Genomic DNA, 15,524 nt, shown 5'->3' on the forward strand with positions numbered 1-15,524 from the left:
AATGCAACTCGTAAAAAGACAGTATAAGTCATTATAATCAGTAATTATGGATGCAACAAATGCCTCGTTTATAATGGGTTTTAATGTTTTTGTCTCGTCGCACCGGGACACGGCATCACAGCATGGTAGGGGCGTAACATTTCCGTCACACGCTTGAAGTATTTGGCCAATCACAACGCACTGGATAGCTGGCCAATCACAGCCCACCTCGCTTTTCAGACCTACAGCTTTGTAAAAATCGACACGTTTCAGAAAGGCGGGGCATAGAGGAGAAACAATAATGTACAGAATGTGGAAAATAATATGTTTTTTTAACCTTAAACCATATAAACACATTTCATTACACCAAATACACAAAATAATGTTCTTTTTTAGCAACGTCATATGACCCCTTTAAGACTATTGTATCTTGAATATGAAATATTTTGTCTCCCTGCATTGGCAGATTTTTTTCTATTTGTTTGAACTTGTTTGTGCTTAAAGTAAAAAAAAACAGCAGTGAAGTAAGACAAAAATACACTTTAAGATAGTATTATAGACCCGTTTAATTGTAGCAGCTTAGAAACTTGTTAACATGACTGTATTTGGATAGATGAAACCCTCCTTGAGGAATAAGAGATGTTTCTGTGTGTGTTTTGAGACTCACAGTGAATCTTGAAGTCCTTGTACTGCCTGTCTTCAATGGCCACCACATATAGAGCAGCCCTGTCTGGGAACATCAGACCTCCAGGTTTCTAAAGATGAAGAGCACAGAGTGTTTGCTCATTCTGTAGAGACATGGCTATATATACAGTACACACACTCACGTGTGCTTTCTTTACTACACACACACATAAACACTGACCAGCCACTTATCTCTGGCGTAGATGACTGTGTTGAGCATGGACTCATAAAAAAGGCAGTAACCCATCCACTCTGAGATGATAATGTCCACCTGATCTACCGGCAGCTCCGTCTCTTCCACTTTCCCTTTAAAGATGGTTATAACTGGAACACACAGACAGGATAAGGCCACAGAGACACTTGACAGATCTTTTCTACTCTTTGAATTTTTAAGGCTAGTTAAATGCCTGTCTTCAATGGCCACCACATATAGAGCAGCCCTGTCTGGGAACATCAGACCTCCAGGTTTCTAAAGATAAAGAGCACAGAGTGTTTGCTCATTCTGTAGAGACATTGGCTATATATACAGTACACACACTCACGTGTGCTTTCTTTACTACACACACATAAACACTGACCAGCCACTTATCTCTGGCGTAGATGACTGTGTTGAGCATGGACTCATAAAAAAGGCAGTAACCCATCCACTCTGAGATGATAATGTCCACCTGATCTACCGGCAGCTCCGTCTCTTCCACTTTCCCTTTAAAGATGGTTATAACTGGAACACACAGACAGGATAAGGCCACAGAGACACTTGACAGATCTTTTCTACTCTTTGAATTTTTAAGGCTAGTTAAAAGATGTGGGTCAAACCATACGTGTATGAGAGAGAGACTCCAGCTAAGATTGCAACATCACTTTTTGTTGAACTCTCCTGATCGAAAATATAGCATCATGTTATAGTGATAACTTGTTCTAGCTAATAGAAGGTTAGAATTAAACTATTAAAACGTGCTGTTAAAGGCTAACTGAAAACATAAAGAAAGTGAAATGTTTAATTTGACCTTTGACTTTGACATGTTTTCATGACTACGAGTAATCACACTATGCAGCAATTTTTCTCTCATTTCTAAGCAGGCACTGATTGAGTACGATTGAAAAATATGTTTAAGCCAATAAAGTCTCAGTATCAGGAAGAGTTTTATTTATTTATTGAAAGAAATTAATACTTTTATTCAGCAAGGATATATTAAATGGGTCACAATTTATAGTAAAGACATTGTTACAAATATATATATTTCTAATAAATGCTGTTCTTTTAATACATTTCAAAATGTAATTTATTCCTGTGATGCAAAGCTGAATTTTCAGCAGCCATTACTCCAGTCTTCAGTGTCACATGATCCTTCAGACATCATAATATGCTTATTTGGTGTTCGAGAAAAAATTCTTATAATTTTCAATGTTGAAAGCAGTTGTACTGCTTAATATTTTTGTGTAAATTGTGATACCTTGTTCTTTGATGAACAGAATGTTTAAAATAGACAACAGTAATATTTTACAATAGTAATGTTTTTATTTTATTTTTGCCATGGTAAATATAAAAGTCTTCTTTCAAAAAAAAAAAACCGGTAAGAATGGTAATGTATTTTTTACTGGAAAACGAGACAAAAATTCGCATTAATGTATTTTTTTGGGGAGGACAGTGTCCTTGATAGTCATTCTATATTTATATTTATTATAAGACATACTAAACATTTACAATTTAAATTCTCTCTTAATATTAAAATACTGCAGAGGTTTTAAATTATGTATATTTAGGAAGCTAAATAGAAGAACGCTCGACAATCACTCTTTATCCTGTCAATGTTTCATCCTATTTGTCATTCTGTTTTTCTCACACGCCCACATAAGCAAGCTATCTACACAGCAGCAACACACACTTATACATTATCTACACACATCAATCTGCTTACCACTGTCCAGATGATTGGCCTTGATGATTTTCTCAGAGTATTCTGATATACTTGAGCATTCAATCTGAGGATGGGAAGAAAAAAAACAGAACAATATGAGGATTTAAACTTTCTAGTTGGTTGATTCTGGTTTAGCTGGTAGACCTTGCATTACCTTCTCTAGCCTTACATCCTCTTTCAGACAAGACATAGCATTATAGAAACTGATCTGTCTGATTTGGTTAATGTTAAAATACTTAATTCCTAGTAAGATTGGCTTATGAATATTAAGCAAACTTAGAAATATTTTTGTTTGATGTTTTATTTGTTTCACTCCTTCTATGCACTGTAGCGATATCAGAACTTGCCTGACAGTATCGACACCGGTTCAACCAATGGCGTGAGTTTGCGGCTGGACTTTTTGCTTTTCTGACAAATGTCACTAATTTTGCAGTTCTGTTTGGTAAGTCAAGTGGTGCTAATATTACACATTTCACATTTAACCAGCTAGACAGATGTAGAAGTTTGTGAAAGTGTGTATTTGTATGTGGTGGACAGTTGTAATTGTTACATATGCTTTGTTACATAAACTACTATTCAAAAGTTTGGGACCAGTACAAATTGTTTTCAAAAAAGAAGTCTGTTATGCTCACCAAGGCTACATTTATCTGATCAAAAATACAGTCAAAACAATAATATTGTGAAGTCTCATTACAATTTAAAACCACTGTGTTCTATTTTAATGTATTTTTAAAATATATTTTATTCATGTGTTGGCAAAATGTTGAATAAAATAATTAATTTCTTTGAAAAAAAAAAAACATACAGACCCCAAACTTTTGAACTGTAGTGTACAGTATCTTGTTTTTGATGGATTACACAGACGGTGTCCTTCCCCTTAAGAGTCTCTCAACATTGAGAGCTTATGATTCTTGCACCTTGCAGTCCTCTGATCAGCCTCCAGCCACCCTATTTAGCATTCACAAACAGTCCAGATTCCTGTCCCGTTGTCAGAGAGAAATATACGTAAACGAGCACACAGAGAAACGGGGCTGTCACAGTGGCCCGAGGCTAAAGGGAAGAGGAGAGATTAAGTAGGAAGCTGTCAGCTGTATAAATGAGAGACTGATTCCAGACAGCACAGATCCCTCTGCCTCGTGATGTCCCTTGTGTTTACCCAACCATCATTAGTGTCCATAGCCATCGCCATCAACTCCAGTGTAGCACATGGAGTCAGTCAGCATCGCTTCAACTGACAAATAATCAGAACCGTCGCTTTCTCCTACATGGCAGCCCCACCTGTTTCTGGAAAAGTTTCACGTACTGCTGTGGGTCAGCACTGAGTTTAAAAGTAATCAGAGAAGCCCATAACACAGTCAACACATTTCCACTCTCAGAAGAAAAGTGCTTGATGTACACATGATCAAAGTGCCAGGGCCTGAGCTACAGTAAACGGAGATCAAGGGCTAAACTTTGCAAACAAGACAATTTTAAATATGATGATTTGGTCACAGTTTGAGTTATTTGGTGAAAATATCAATTGTAGTAATTCAGCAGCTACTAACATGCTTTATATGTTCATTCCGAAATATTTTGATAAGCTGGTTCAATACTTTGACTTTTGCTTCAGTTTGTAAACTGTTCACAGTAATGCACTTACAATGGAAGTCTGTGGGTCTTTGCATCAGCATAAATGTTAAAATAGATACTGTTTCAAAAGTATAGCTGTAAGACTGCAGAATTATATGTTAACATACTAAAATTGATTTAACACCAGCATTGTTTAAAATAGTTACTATTTGGCTTACCTTTGTGTTTTCATTTTGAAAGAACATGCACGTTTCAATCAAGTAGCTCAATCAAAAAGGTATATCCCTGTGCTAAGTTCCCCAATATTCACATGTCATGACAAATTAAACGAATTAAGTTTTGCATGGTATGTGTAAGGACATCACAAAATGACCAATTAAAAAATTATGCTAGTAACACATAACCAGGAGTTCATCCACCTAAAACAGCAATTAAAAACTGCTAAAAAGATCATTTAGACAACTTTGCATTTCAAATACCATGCATTTTTGTACAGACAAGTAATACAATCACAAAATTATAAGTCCTAAACAGTACACTTCTCGTGTAAATGCAATACTTTAAACTTTTTTGCAAAGTAAGGAATGAGTCAAAATGTATTTATGATAAATTTACATTTACATTTAGTCATTTAGCAGACGCTTTTATCCAAAGAGACTTACAAATGAGGACAATGGAAGCAATCAAAATCAACAAGAGAGCAATGATATGCAAGTGTTATAACAAGTCTCAGTTAGCTTAACACAGTACACGTAGCAAGGTTTTTTTATTATATAATAAATAAAAAGAAAACAGATAGAATAGAAAAAGAATAGAGCAAGCTAGTGTTTTTTTTTAAGAACACAAGCAGTTAGTAAATGAATAGAGCGCAAGTTTAAAAGGGGCATGTTTTTTTAAAGAATAGAACTAGAATAGAGAGGCCTTTTTTTGCATTTGTTAATTATAGAATAAATTAAAAGAAAACAAATAGATAGAATACAAAAAGATAAGAGACGCTATTGTTTTTTTTAAAGAACACAAGCCGTTAGTAAATGAATAGAGTGCAAGTCTAAAAGGGGCAAGTTTTTTTATAGAATTAGAAATAGAGAGTGCTAGAGAATTAGAAAGAATAGAATTAGAATAGAGAGAGCTAGAGTTAGAGGGTCAAATAAAGATGGAAGATATGTGTTTTTAGCCGATTCTTGAAGATGGTTAAGGACTCAGCTGCTCGGATTGAGTTGGGCAGGTCATTCCACCAGGAGGGAACATTTAATTTAAAAGTCTGTGAAAGTGATTTTGTGCCTCTTTGGGATGGCACAATAAAGCGATGTTCACTTGCAGAATGCAAGCTTCTAGAGGGCATGCAACTTGTAGTTCTTGTGTTTCATTGGTCCTCTTGATTGCTTTCCCAGGTGTGTCTTGTTACCTTGTCATCTTGTTAGTGTCTCTGTGTATAACAGTCCTGTGTTTTAGTCAGTCTGAGTCAGTCGTTGTCTTTGTGAAGTTGTGGCGTGTTGTTTCTTTTGCCTGGTTCTCTCCAAGTTATGTTCATCGTTTGATGCTCTGGATTACTTTTGTTTTATTAAACTTCCTACTGCTTGCATTTGGATCCGACCTCTGCTCTTCCTTGCACTGACGTTTAAACATGCGTAACAGCTAGCATCACTCAAATTTTTCTCAGAAATGTAATAATCTAGTTTATATTCTACATTGCAATTTTGAGCAAGTGGTATTTTTGAGTTTGTGATGAGCACTGTAACATAGTCACTGAGGAGAGTTTTGCACTCTCTGGCATTTAAATATGATTAAGCCATTCAGAGAAATGTCCATTATCACAGTGCAACTGGATAAGGGCAGCGAGAAGTAAATCATATCAGCTCAATTACAGCAGAGACCACGGCTCAGACAGACACCCGCACACGGCTCGGCTTCCCGAGGTAGTTCGCTCTCTTCTGAAAACCGAGAAAAGCTCTCAGAACATTCTGTCCCAAGAGGTTTCCAGGACACATAAAATTGAGAGTTTCTCTCTCTGTTCATACTCTAACTTGGCTTAACAAGCTCTGGCTTTCGTTCTCAAAGTGAAAGTGCAAAACAAGCACCACATGGTTAATGTGGCCTTTCTGACCTTTACTGCTTTTTCCAGTGTCTCTTTCTCAGATTTATTCGAAGAGCCAATTACCACAGCTTCACAATACAGTGTGTTAGAGCCAGATATATCAGCATGGCCAATAAAGACTGCCCGCTAAGAGCCTTCACTAAGCACTGGGGAGGAATGCATTGAGAGGGAGAGTTCTGAATGGACAGGACAGGAAGTGAGAAAGAGAAATGGATTGAAACTGGGGGTATTGCAAGACAGAAAAAACACGCACACACATACAGTATATATATATATATAAATATTTCCTAATATGTGTATACAGCCGATACTGATAAGCTGATCATTATTTTCACACTCAAAATCATTTAACAGATACATTGTCAATCCTAAAATACTATAATATTTTGTCTGAATACATAAAAAAATGCTAAACAAACTTTTAACCTTTAAACATTCATATTACTGATTTACTATTGAATGTAAATCTGCTTGAAGTGATGTATAAATCACTACATATATCAAACTGACTAACTTGACTTGATTAACTTTAATTGAGCATTACATTATGATGGCAAAGAAAATATAAATGTAAAAACAAGGAAACGAGCATGCAAAATTAATGATCTAATATTGACTGATATATTATGAATACTGAATGATTAATGAGTTATAACATACATGCGATAATATACAAAAACATGTATATAAAGAGACTAGAATATCATATCAAATATATGTTGTTATGGCTTTTAAATAGACCATTTTCCTATTATGAACTGCTTTGAACTTATATTTACAATCTTTACTATGAAATAAGTAGGTGGTAATATGTCGTCATATTTCCCTACATACGAGGATTATTCGTTTACACCTTCAAAAGCTCTTGGTGCGACTGCCAAACATGATGCTATTTTGAGCTGTGTGAATCGTTCCAGCATTGTAGGAGGCTACAGGCTAACACGGTTTTAGGCATAAGGAGGGCCGCCCTCTTACCCCATACACGTGCTTGGCTCCGGCCTTGGCAGCAAACATGGAGAGGATGCCAGTACCACTCCCCACGTCCAGCACGATCTTGTCCTTGAAGATGTGTTTGTTATGGTGCATGGAGTTCCTGTATGTCAACGTCCTCACTTCATCCTTTAGCATTTCCTGTACATTCATGCACAGATATACACACATGGTCACACTTTATTTTATGGTCCAATTCTCACTATTAACTTTTATTAACAATGACTTTTGCCTCAATAAACTCCTAATTTGCTGCTTATTAATAGTTAGTAAGGTAGTTGTTAAGTTTATGTATGTGGTAGGATTAAGGGATCTAAAATATGGCCATGCAGAATAAGGCGTTGATATGTGCTTTAGAAGTACTAATAAACAGCTATTATGCTAGTAATATGAATGTTAATAAGAAAGTACTTTAATATTGAGAATTAGTCCTTAAAATAAAGTGTTACCATATGCACAGTTTGTTCTGTTTTGTAACATAATGATTGTGTTTCAAATCTTGGTGAGCTCCCGTCAATGTTTGAAAATGTGTCTCTAACAGAAAACTACCGTGGCATAGTATATAATCATGGTTGTTTGGACATGGTACTATAGTTTATTGTAACTCTGAGTGCCATTTAAATACAATGGTAGACCATAAAAAAAAGATTTTTCGAAAGTTGTAAATAAAAAAAAAGTACTGGAGTAGGCTTTACAAGAAAAGACTATTTCAGTTTTCCTTCTAAAATATCCCTTTTAATTCAGTGTTCTACTTCCTGTTTCTTTGTAATTATTTGTGGAATTTACTAGCAATTTCTGAGTGGATGGGATACCATCCTACAGCATGGTATATATTAAATAAAAAACAATGGTATCACTAATAGATCACTATAGCATGGGTTTGCTAGTTCTTTTTTGTAGGGCATATAAGATATTGTCTAGGTAGGCAGCTCAGGTTTTGTATTGAAACACACCCAATGAATTATTCAGTCCTCACCCTTAAGCAAAAATGTACCATGGTGTTGTTTTTGGACATGGAAATATCAAGGTATATCTTGGTAAAATATGCAGTCTCAATAGATACAGTATCACTCAGTTTAAAACACAGCCAACAAATTATTCAGTAGTTTTAAAAGATGTTAAACCATATAAAGCCTTCTGTATCATATTTGATGCACACACATTTCTAAGGGCTCTAAATGATCAACATTTAAATATCATCTTACTGTGACATATTATTAGGAGATAAGAGTGACAAATGATATTTATATGCATTTTATGGAAGTAGTCTGCTCTACTGTTTTAAAGATCTCATTTATTTACATATACAGGGTTAATAAGGCAATGTGATTATTAAATCTAATCCATGAAAATTCAAAACCTAGTGATCTGCCTATCTAGGCGACAATTTAGGGCATTATAAGTGTGTTCAAAAATACCTATACTAACAAAGCATTATGGTATTGTCTTAGATTTTTGGTCATGATTCTTTGAAGTACTTTGGAGTGCATAAAAACATGTAATTATTTATTTTGGAGTTCCATAAAAACATATATTAATCAGGTAATCATTTCACAACCATGGTTATTATTACAAAAACAAATATAAGACTACTACATGGAACTGTGAGAATGAAAAACTTGCTTTACCATTACAACATGTCTCCTCAGATCTATGCGGCTGTCACATGGAGATGAGGGAAGGGAAAAAGATCTGACCTATATACTAAAAATGAGTCTGAACAAAATTAATCTTGCAGGTCTCGCCGTTTTGTATTGAAACACACCCAATGAATTATTCAGTCCTCACCCTTAAGCAAAAATGTACCATGGTGTTGTTTTTGGACATGGAAATATCAAGGTATATCTTGGTAAAATATGCGGTCTCAATAGATACAGTATCACTCAGTTTAAAACACAGCCAACAAATTATTCAGTAGTTTTAAAAGATGTTAAACCATATAAAGCCTGTATCATATTTGATGCACACACATTTCTAAGGGCTCTAAATTATCAACATTTAAATATCATCTTACTGTGACATATTATTAGGAGATAAGAGTGACAAATTATATTTATATGCATTTTATGTAAGTAGTCTGCTCTACTGTTTTAAAGATCTCATTTATTTACATATACAGGGTTAATAAGGCAATGTGATTATTAAATCTAATAAATGAAAATTCAAAACCTAGTGATCTGCCTATCTAGGCGACAATTTAGGGCATTATAAGTGTGTTAAAAAATACCTATACTAACAAAGCATTATGGTATTGTCTTGGATTTTTGGTCATGATTCTTTGAAGTACTTTGGAGTGCATAAAAACATGTAATTATTTATTTTGGAGTTCCATAAAAAAATATATTAATCAGGTAATCATTTCACAACCATGGTTATTATTACAAAAACAAATATAAGACTACTACATGGAACTGTGAGAATGAAAAACTTGCTTTACCATTACAACATGTCTCCTCAGATCAATGCGGCTGTCACATGGAGATGAGGGAAGGGAAAAAGATCTGACCTATATACTAAAAATGAGTCTGAACAAAATTAATCTTGCAGGTCTCGCCTGAACCTCCTGTTCTCCGTGCTCTCTCATCCTATAATTCAGTGACACCCCCACCCCGTCTCTCTCCTGCTCCATTTCTCTGCATACTCTGCATTATACATAACACCCAGCATAAATCAACATGAGTGATGTCGATAACCACGAGTACTTATATCCTACATCACACGTCTCAGCATCTCTGTTAAATGCAAGCCACCGCTGCTCTTATGTGCTCATACCTCATGAATGCCAAAGTGGGCGTACGAGTCAAAATAGTAATCCCTGGAGGTCATCTCGTCGGGGTTGAGGAACTTGGCCATCTTTCCTCTGCCAGGGCAGCTGGGTAAGTTGGCTGAATGAGGGGTGTGAGGCGTGTGAGACGGGTGTGTGGGCCGCTGGGCATGATGGACTGATGACACTGGTTTGGGCAGAGGAGACGGCTGGACCGACTGGGATGGGGCAGCACTCAGGGGCTGTTGCTAGAATGGGGAAACACCATAAAATATTTAGATGCTTAAACCACCCTTAAATGTGTTTCAATGTCTAACAAAATATCGAACTGAAGTAACTGAAATAAAATAAAAAATATATATATTTTTTATTATTATGGAAGGCTGTTTACACCATGGAATAAAAAATAAAGGTAATTGTGGCATTTTATCTTACAATTCAGACTTGTTTTTTCACAATTCTGAGTTTATATCTCACAAAGATAAAAATAATTGTGAGATGTAAAGTCAGTATTGCGAGATATTAACTCAAAGTTGCGAGAAAAAAGGTCAGAATTGTGAGATAAAAAGTTGCAATTACCTTTTTTATTCTTTATTTGATGGCGGAAACAAAAAACAGAACTGTGAACAGAACTCGGAATTGTGCGGGGGGAAAAAAAATCTGAATTCTGAGTATATCTCACAATTCTGACTTTTTTTCTCAGAATTAGGAGTTTACGTGAAACTAAGAAAAGGTCTAACTTTCTTTTTCCTATGCTGTTTGGTTTGATATGTTTCTAATACAATAACATTACGATTTTTAAGAGGCCAAATAATTATTGGTGTGACTGTATTACTAAAATGTAAGGTATTATAGATTATTTGATATATTAAGGTATAAAATAGTGTTGTATTGTTATTTTTAATTGTTTTGTTTTGTTTTGAAATATAACCTGGGCAGTTGTTAATGATATCACCCCAACTGACAGATTAATGTGGTGTATGATCCTTCAAAAAGCAAAATGAACAGTGACACTATATTAAGTACTGTTTAAAAACTCTCCTTTATCATGTCAGGAGAGCCTTCCCAGAAGGTCTAGTATCTGTCTGTGAGATTTTGGAGACCTGACAGAGGCAGTTTGTGCCCTGCGAGCAAAGGGAGAACAGGACAGTTAGATTGGCATGGAAACGACTTAAGACAAGCATTACATATCATGGTAAGTCTCTCGGACTCTGATTAGTGCATCTACATCCTGCAGAGAAGCTTGGCCCTTCCTCTGCCTTGCAGAGAAAATACTAATAAACCATTATACCACATTACAAACAACAAACGGGTATGAAAATGCAATTTGAGCCACTGAAAACTTTGACATACACATAAAAGACATTTTCTTTGATTTTTAAAAAATATTAATATATTGAATATAATATAATTTCTATTAATTATCTATATAATTATATATTTTTTATTTTTATATATAAATATAATATATATTTGTTATGTATTGTATAATTTTATATATTTAATATACAATAAAATAATATTTAATAAATTTCTTTAAGGGTCCTGGAATTAATTCGCTGGCCCATTGGCCCATGGCTCTGTCAAGTTTAAAAACACATAATCTAGAACTTTTTTGTCATACAGAAGCATGAAACTCTTAATGTTGGACCCTAATATCCTACATATCTCATATGCTGTTTTGCAATTGTGTGATAGTGAAGATATGTGTGCCTGTTTTTGTATTTGCATAAGTGTACCTACATTTGCCTGTGGGTGGGTGTGCAGCCTGTCAGCTCAGGAGATTTCAAATAATGAGTGTCAGCAGAAGGGAAGAGCAGCTGTATCAAGAGGCATAAAGGTGTTGGGATTGCATCTATTAGAATGATGGGAGGGGGAACACATGTCCTTGCCCCCTCCAGTCAGCTAACAAATCTCATTCACATTCTATTTTTAACCTCAACAAATGGCTCTTTTCGGCAACACTCTACCTTACAGCCATGCTCTTGAGAACTCTAATAGTTTGTTCATGACATAACTGGATTGATGTGCGTGAGAGGAAAAATAGGTGCTCTTGGGATCCTTTCATAAATGGAACTACCAGAGTTTTTTTTCTAGTGTAGGTTTATGACAGGGACCAACTTAAGAGTTTAAGAGTTGTTTTGCATTGCATATCTAAATCATTAATATGTTTAGAACAGCTCTTATGAATTTTGCAGCTTTACGGGCAGCCCTCTCTGCTTTGGCTGGTCATTGTCTAATAAAGCTGCAGCTTCCAGTGTGCATTTCAGAGCTAAGTGGTGTTTTCTAAAGCAAGAATCATAACTGTAAGCTTTATACTTACACTGAAACCCACTGGCCTGCTGACCTTGAAGTGCACAACAGCTCCTCTTTTGAAAGGCAATGAAACCTCTCAAACAATTGCATTCAATACATTGGAGAACATTTAGATGCAGCTATTCTGTCAATTAATTTTGTGTCAACTCAACCAGAGGTCCCTAGCTAAAAAATTTTTAAACAAATGGCTCTTTTATGAACTGATCACTGAAATGTTCTTTGGGGAACCAAAGGTGTTTCCTCAGTCATTGCTGTAAAAACACCTTTTGGAACCTTTCTTTTTAAGAGTGTAGTTCCATCTGCTCTCGGTGGAAGCCTGTTTGACAGACTAACAGTCCTAGTGCAGAGCAGTCTTGCTATTTTGGGAGAGGTTTCAGAGATCAGGCAGCATACATCAGAGGGGTTTTAAAGATCCCTTGACATTATACAGTGACCTACTGCTGCACTGAACTTTGAGGAACTATTATAATAACAGATTCCTTATATACAGCCCTTTTCTTCATCATTTAATGAACATGAATTAGATTTCATACTTTCGTGACTATGCCAATTCATTCCAGCTTGCTAATCCCTCATTGAGTATTAGACAAGGTTCAAGGCCACTAATGAAACTGGAATTCATCAAAGTGTTTTGCTCAGTGGCAGCACTGGATTGCAACCTCACTAACCTTTCCGTCCCATGAATGTTTCCACTTCTTAGAAGTCCTGAGATATAAACCACCAGCTATGTGGATGATGACTCAGATACTTAGCTTTCTGCCCTACTATAAATGGACTTCACTGGCCTTTTGCTGCCCTAACTAAAACTCTGGCTTCTCGCTGATATGGGACACTCAAGTAGAGCAAAAGTGCTTGCGAGTGTGGGCCCAGGGCCAATTCCGATTTTAAGATGTCTTCCTCTATACGACAACACAAAGTGATTCCAAAGCTTTGATAGTTCCCAGGCTAGTTATCACATAGTGCTTGTGATCTCAGAAATGAGGTTGAGTCAGTAATAAACGTCCAGTAACATAAATGCTTGATTTCTCGCATGTGCTTACACTCTAAAAAATGTTGGGTTAAATATAACCCATCGCTGGGTTAAAAAGGGACAAACCCAGCTATTGGGTTGTTTTGACCCAGCTATTGGGTTGTTTTGACCCAGCGGTTGGGATGTTTTGAACCCAACTGCTGGGTCAAAACAACCCAATAGCTGGGTTTGTCCCTTTTTAACCCAGCACTGGGTTATATTTAACCCAGCATTTTTTAGAGTGTATCTACACTCAGAAAAAAGGGGACAAAAGCTGTCACTGGGTTAAAGGGTACATATTGATATCTTAACAATACACACCTAAAGTGTACATATTAGTACCTAAAAGGAACAAAAGTGTACCTTTCGTAAGGTACCACCCCCAGTGACAGCATTTGTATTTGTACACTCTAAAAAATGCTGGGTTAAATACAACCCAGTGCTGGGTAAAATAGGGACAAACCCAGCAATTGGGTTGTATTTACCCAGCAGTTGGGTTACTACCCAGAAGGTTGGGTTAAACATTTAACCCAACCGCTGGGTCAAAACAACCCAATTGCTGGGTTTGTCCCTATTTTACCCAGCACTGGGTTGTATTTAACCCAGCATTTTTTAGAGTGTAGTTAATACTGTTAGTTAACACTGTTTACATGAGGGCAAAATGTCTTAAGGTTTTTTTGTTGTTGTTAACAAACAATTAAAATTTTTAGAGCTTTATATATTACATAGGCTATACATACATATATATACACTTCATATACTCTTTTTTCCCTTTTTTTTTTAAACAGCTGCTCTCCCCGACGCAGGTGCAGCACCAAGGACAGCGACCAGACTCCACAACCCCTGAACCAAAGATCACAGAACATTAGCAGCTTTGACTCAACTAATTAGTCATTTCGCTTACGCTTTATACAAAGTGTCTCATAGACAGTACACTTATTTCAGGAGCAGTCTCTCTGGAGTAGACTTGAAGTTGTGTGTGTTACTCGATGGATTAACCTTTGCGGAATTTGAACCTACAACCTTTTGGTAACCAGCCCAGACTTTAACCATTTGTCCACCCCAAAGCAGCGTTTAATTATGCAACCAACCAACTTGAATTCGCACGCGAGTGGGTTTACAAACTTGTCATGTATATATAAAAACATTTAAAAACATTTTCAAATAATATTTCACTAACCATAAAAGTAAGAGTACACGTTACGCATAGGTGCCAATAAGCCATAACCATATATAGCAACAGAACGGCCCTCGAACGCTTTCCGTTCAGGACCAGAATTGACAAAACCCAAATACTGTCAATATTTGTCACTTTATGTATTATAGCATTTATAGGTTTACATTTCATTAAAAATAAAGTGTTTCTTTAAAAAACAACTGTAATGTGGTTTGCGCGAGAGAAACCTCAACAAACGGAGCCGCGACAAATACTCGTTTAAACACGTTGGCCAACGTCAAAGTTCAGTATATAATTCATACACTGGTAGAAACATCGAAAACTCAAAACCTCGAACGTAGAGTTGCTTTTAAACGCAAATATGACCTACTGAAGCTTCGCAACTCAACATTTAATGTCTCGTTTCATTTGATCTGTTAATTCACGTCGCTTACCTCAGTGCTCTCCGCATCCGCCATTTTTCTCCTGAGGAGCAAACAGCGCGAGGAGTGTTTCATTCCCATAATGACAAAAACCCTCTTCAAAAGTCTTCAGAAATCCTGCAGCCTTTGCGTAATTACCTCACGAAACCGCAGAATGAATTCGAATCACGTTCCAGAAGATAAACGAGCCCTAAAACTTGTTGAAAGCCCTCTTGAATCCATGGTATAAAAGTTACCTACAGCAGCGGTTCCCGAAGGAGCGCACGGCGAACTCTCCATATCGTGGGAAAAAATATTATGTACTTATAAAAAGAGCACCCCGTCGTTCCATGACTGGAGTAATATGAGATCAGCTGGTCAATAAAAGTGTTAATCATTCATATCTCAATCCTTTGGATCTGGAATAAAGTCCCCAAGTAACCCTTTAAAATCTTATGGAGATCCCTCGTGCACCACACAAATCTCTCTCTCTTTATTATAGGCTGGTATTTCAGTGAGACAAGAAATATTGCTAGTTGCTGCTCTCAAATCGCTCGTTGATCACTGATGAGATTCTCTTACAGTAAAAGTGGCTCAAAGACGCTGCTCCGAATCTGATCT

The 15,524-nt window shown here is 36.3% G+C and overlaps 1 protein-coding gene across 1 annotated transcript in view; it reads right to left on the minus strand.

Moving 5' to 3' along the window:
* LOC107587044 (protein arginine N-methyltransferase 8-B-like) overlaps positions 1-15,195 on the minus strand; it is an 18,859-nt gene extending 3,664 nt beyond the window's left edge. Inside the window, exons 1-7 of the mRNA XM_016274649.1 lie at positions 14,937-15,195; positions 10,009-10,248; positions 7,222-7,377; positions 2,583-2,646; positions 1,242-1,384; positions 845-1,132; positions 647-734 (exon numbers count right to left, since the gene is read on the minus strand). Of these exons, the coding sequence (XP_016130135.1) occupies positions 647-734; positions 845-1,132; positions 1,242-1,384; positions 2,583-2,646; positions 7,222-7,377; positions 10,009-10,248; positions 14,937-15,005 (1,048 nt within the window). The 5' untranslated portion in view covers positions 15,006-15,195. The remainder of the gene's footprint in view (positions 1-646; positions 735-844; positions 1,133-1,241; positions 1,385-2,582; positions 2,647-7,221; positions 7,378-10,008; positions 10,249-14,936) is intronic.
* Between the last annotated feature and the right edge of the window lie 329 nt (positions 15,196-15,524).

This window comes from Sinocyclocheilus grahami, unplaced genomic scaffold, assembly GCF_001515645.1.
Source record: "Sinocyclocheilus grahami isolate Dianchi unplaced genomic scaffold, SAMN03320097.WGS_v1.1 scaffold88.1, whole genome shotgun sequence".
In the NCBI taxonomy this organism is placed as follows: Eukaryota; Metazoa; Chordata; class Actinopteri; order Cypriniformes; family Cyprinidae; genus Sinocyclocheilus; species Sinocyclocheilus grahami.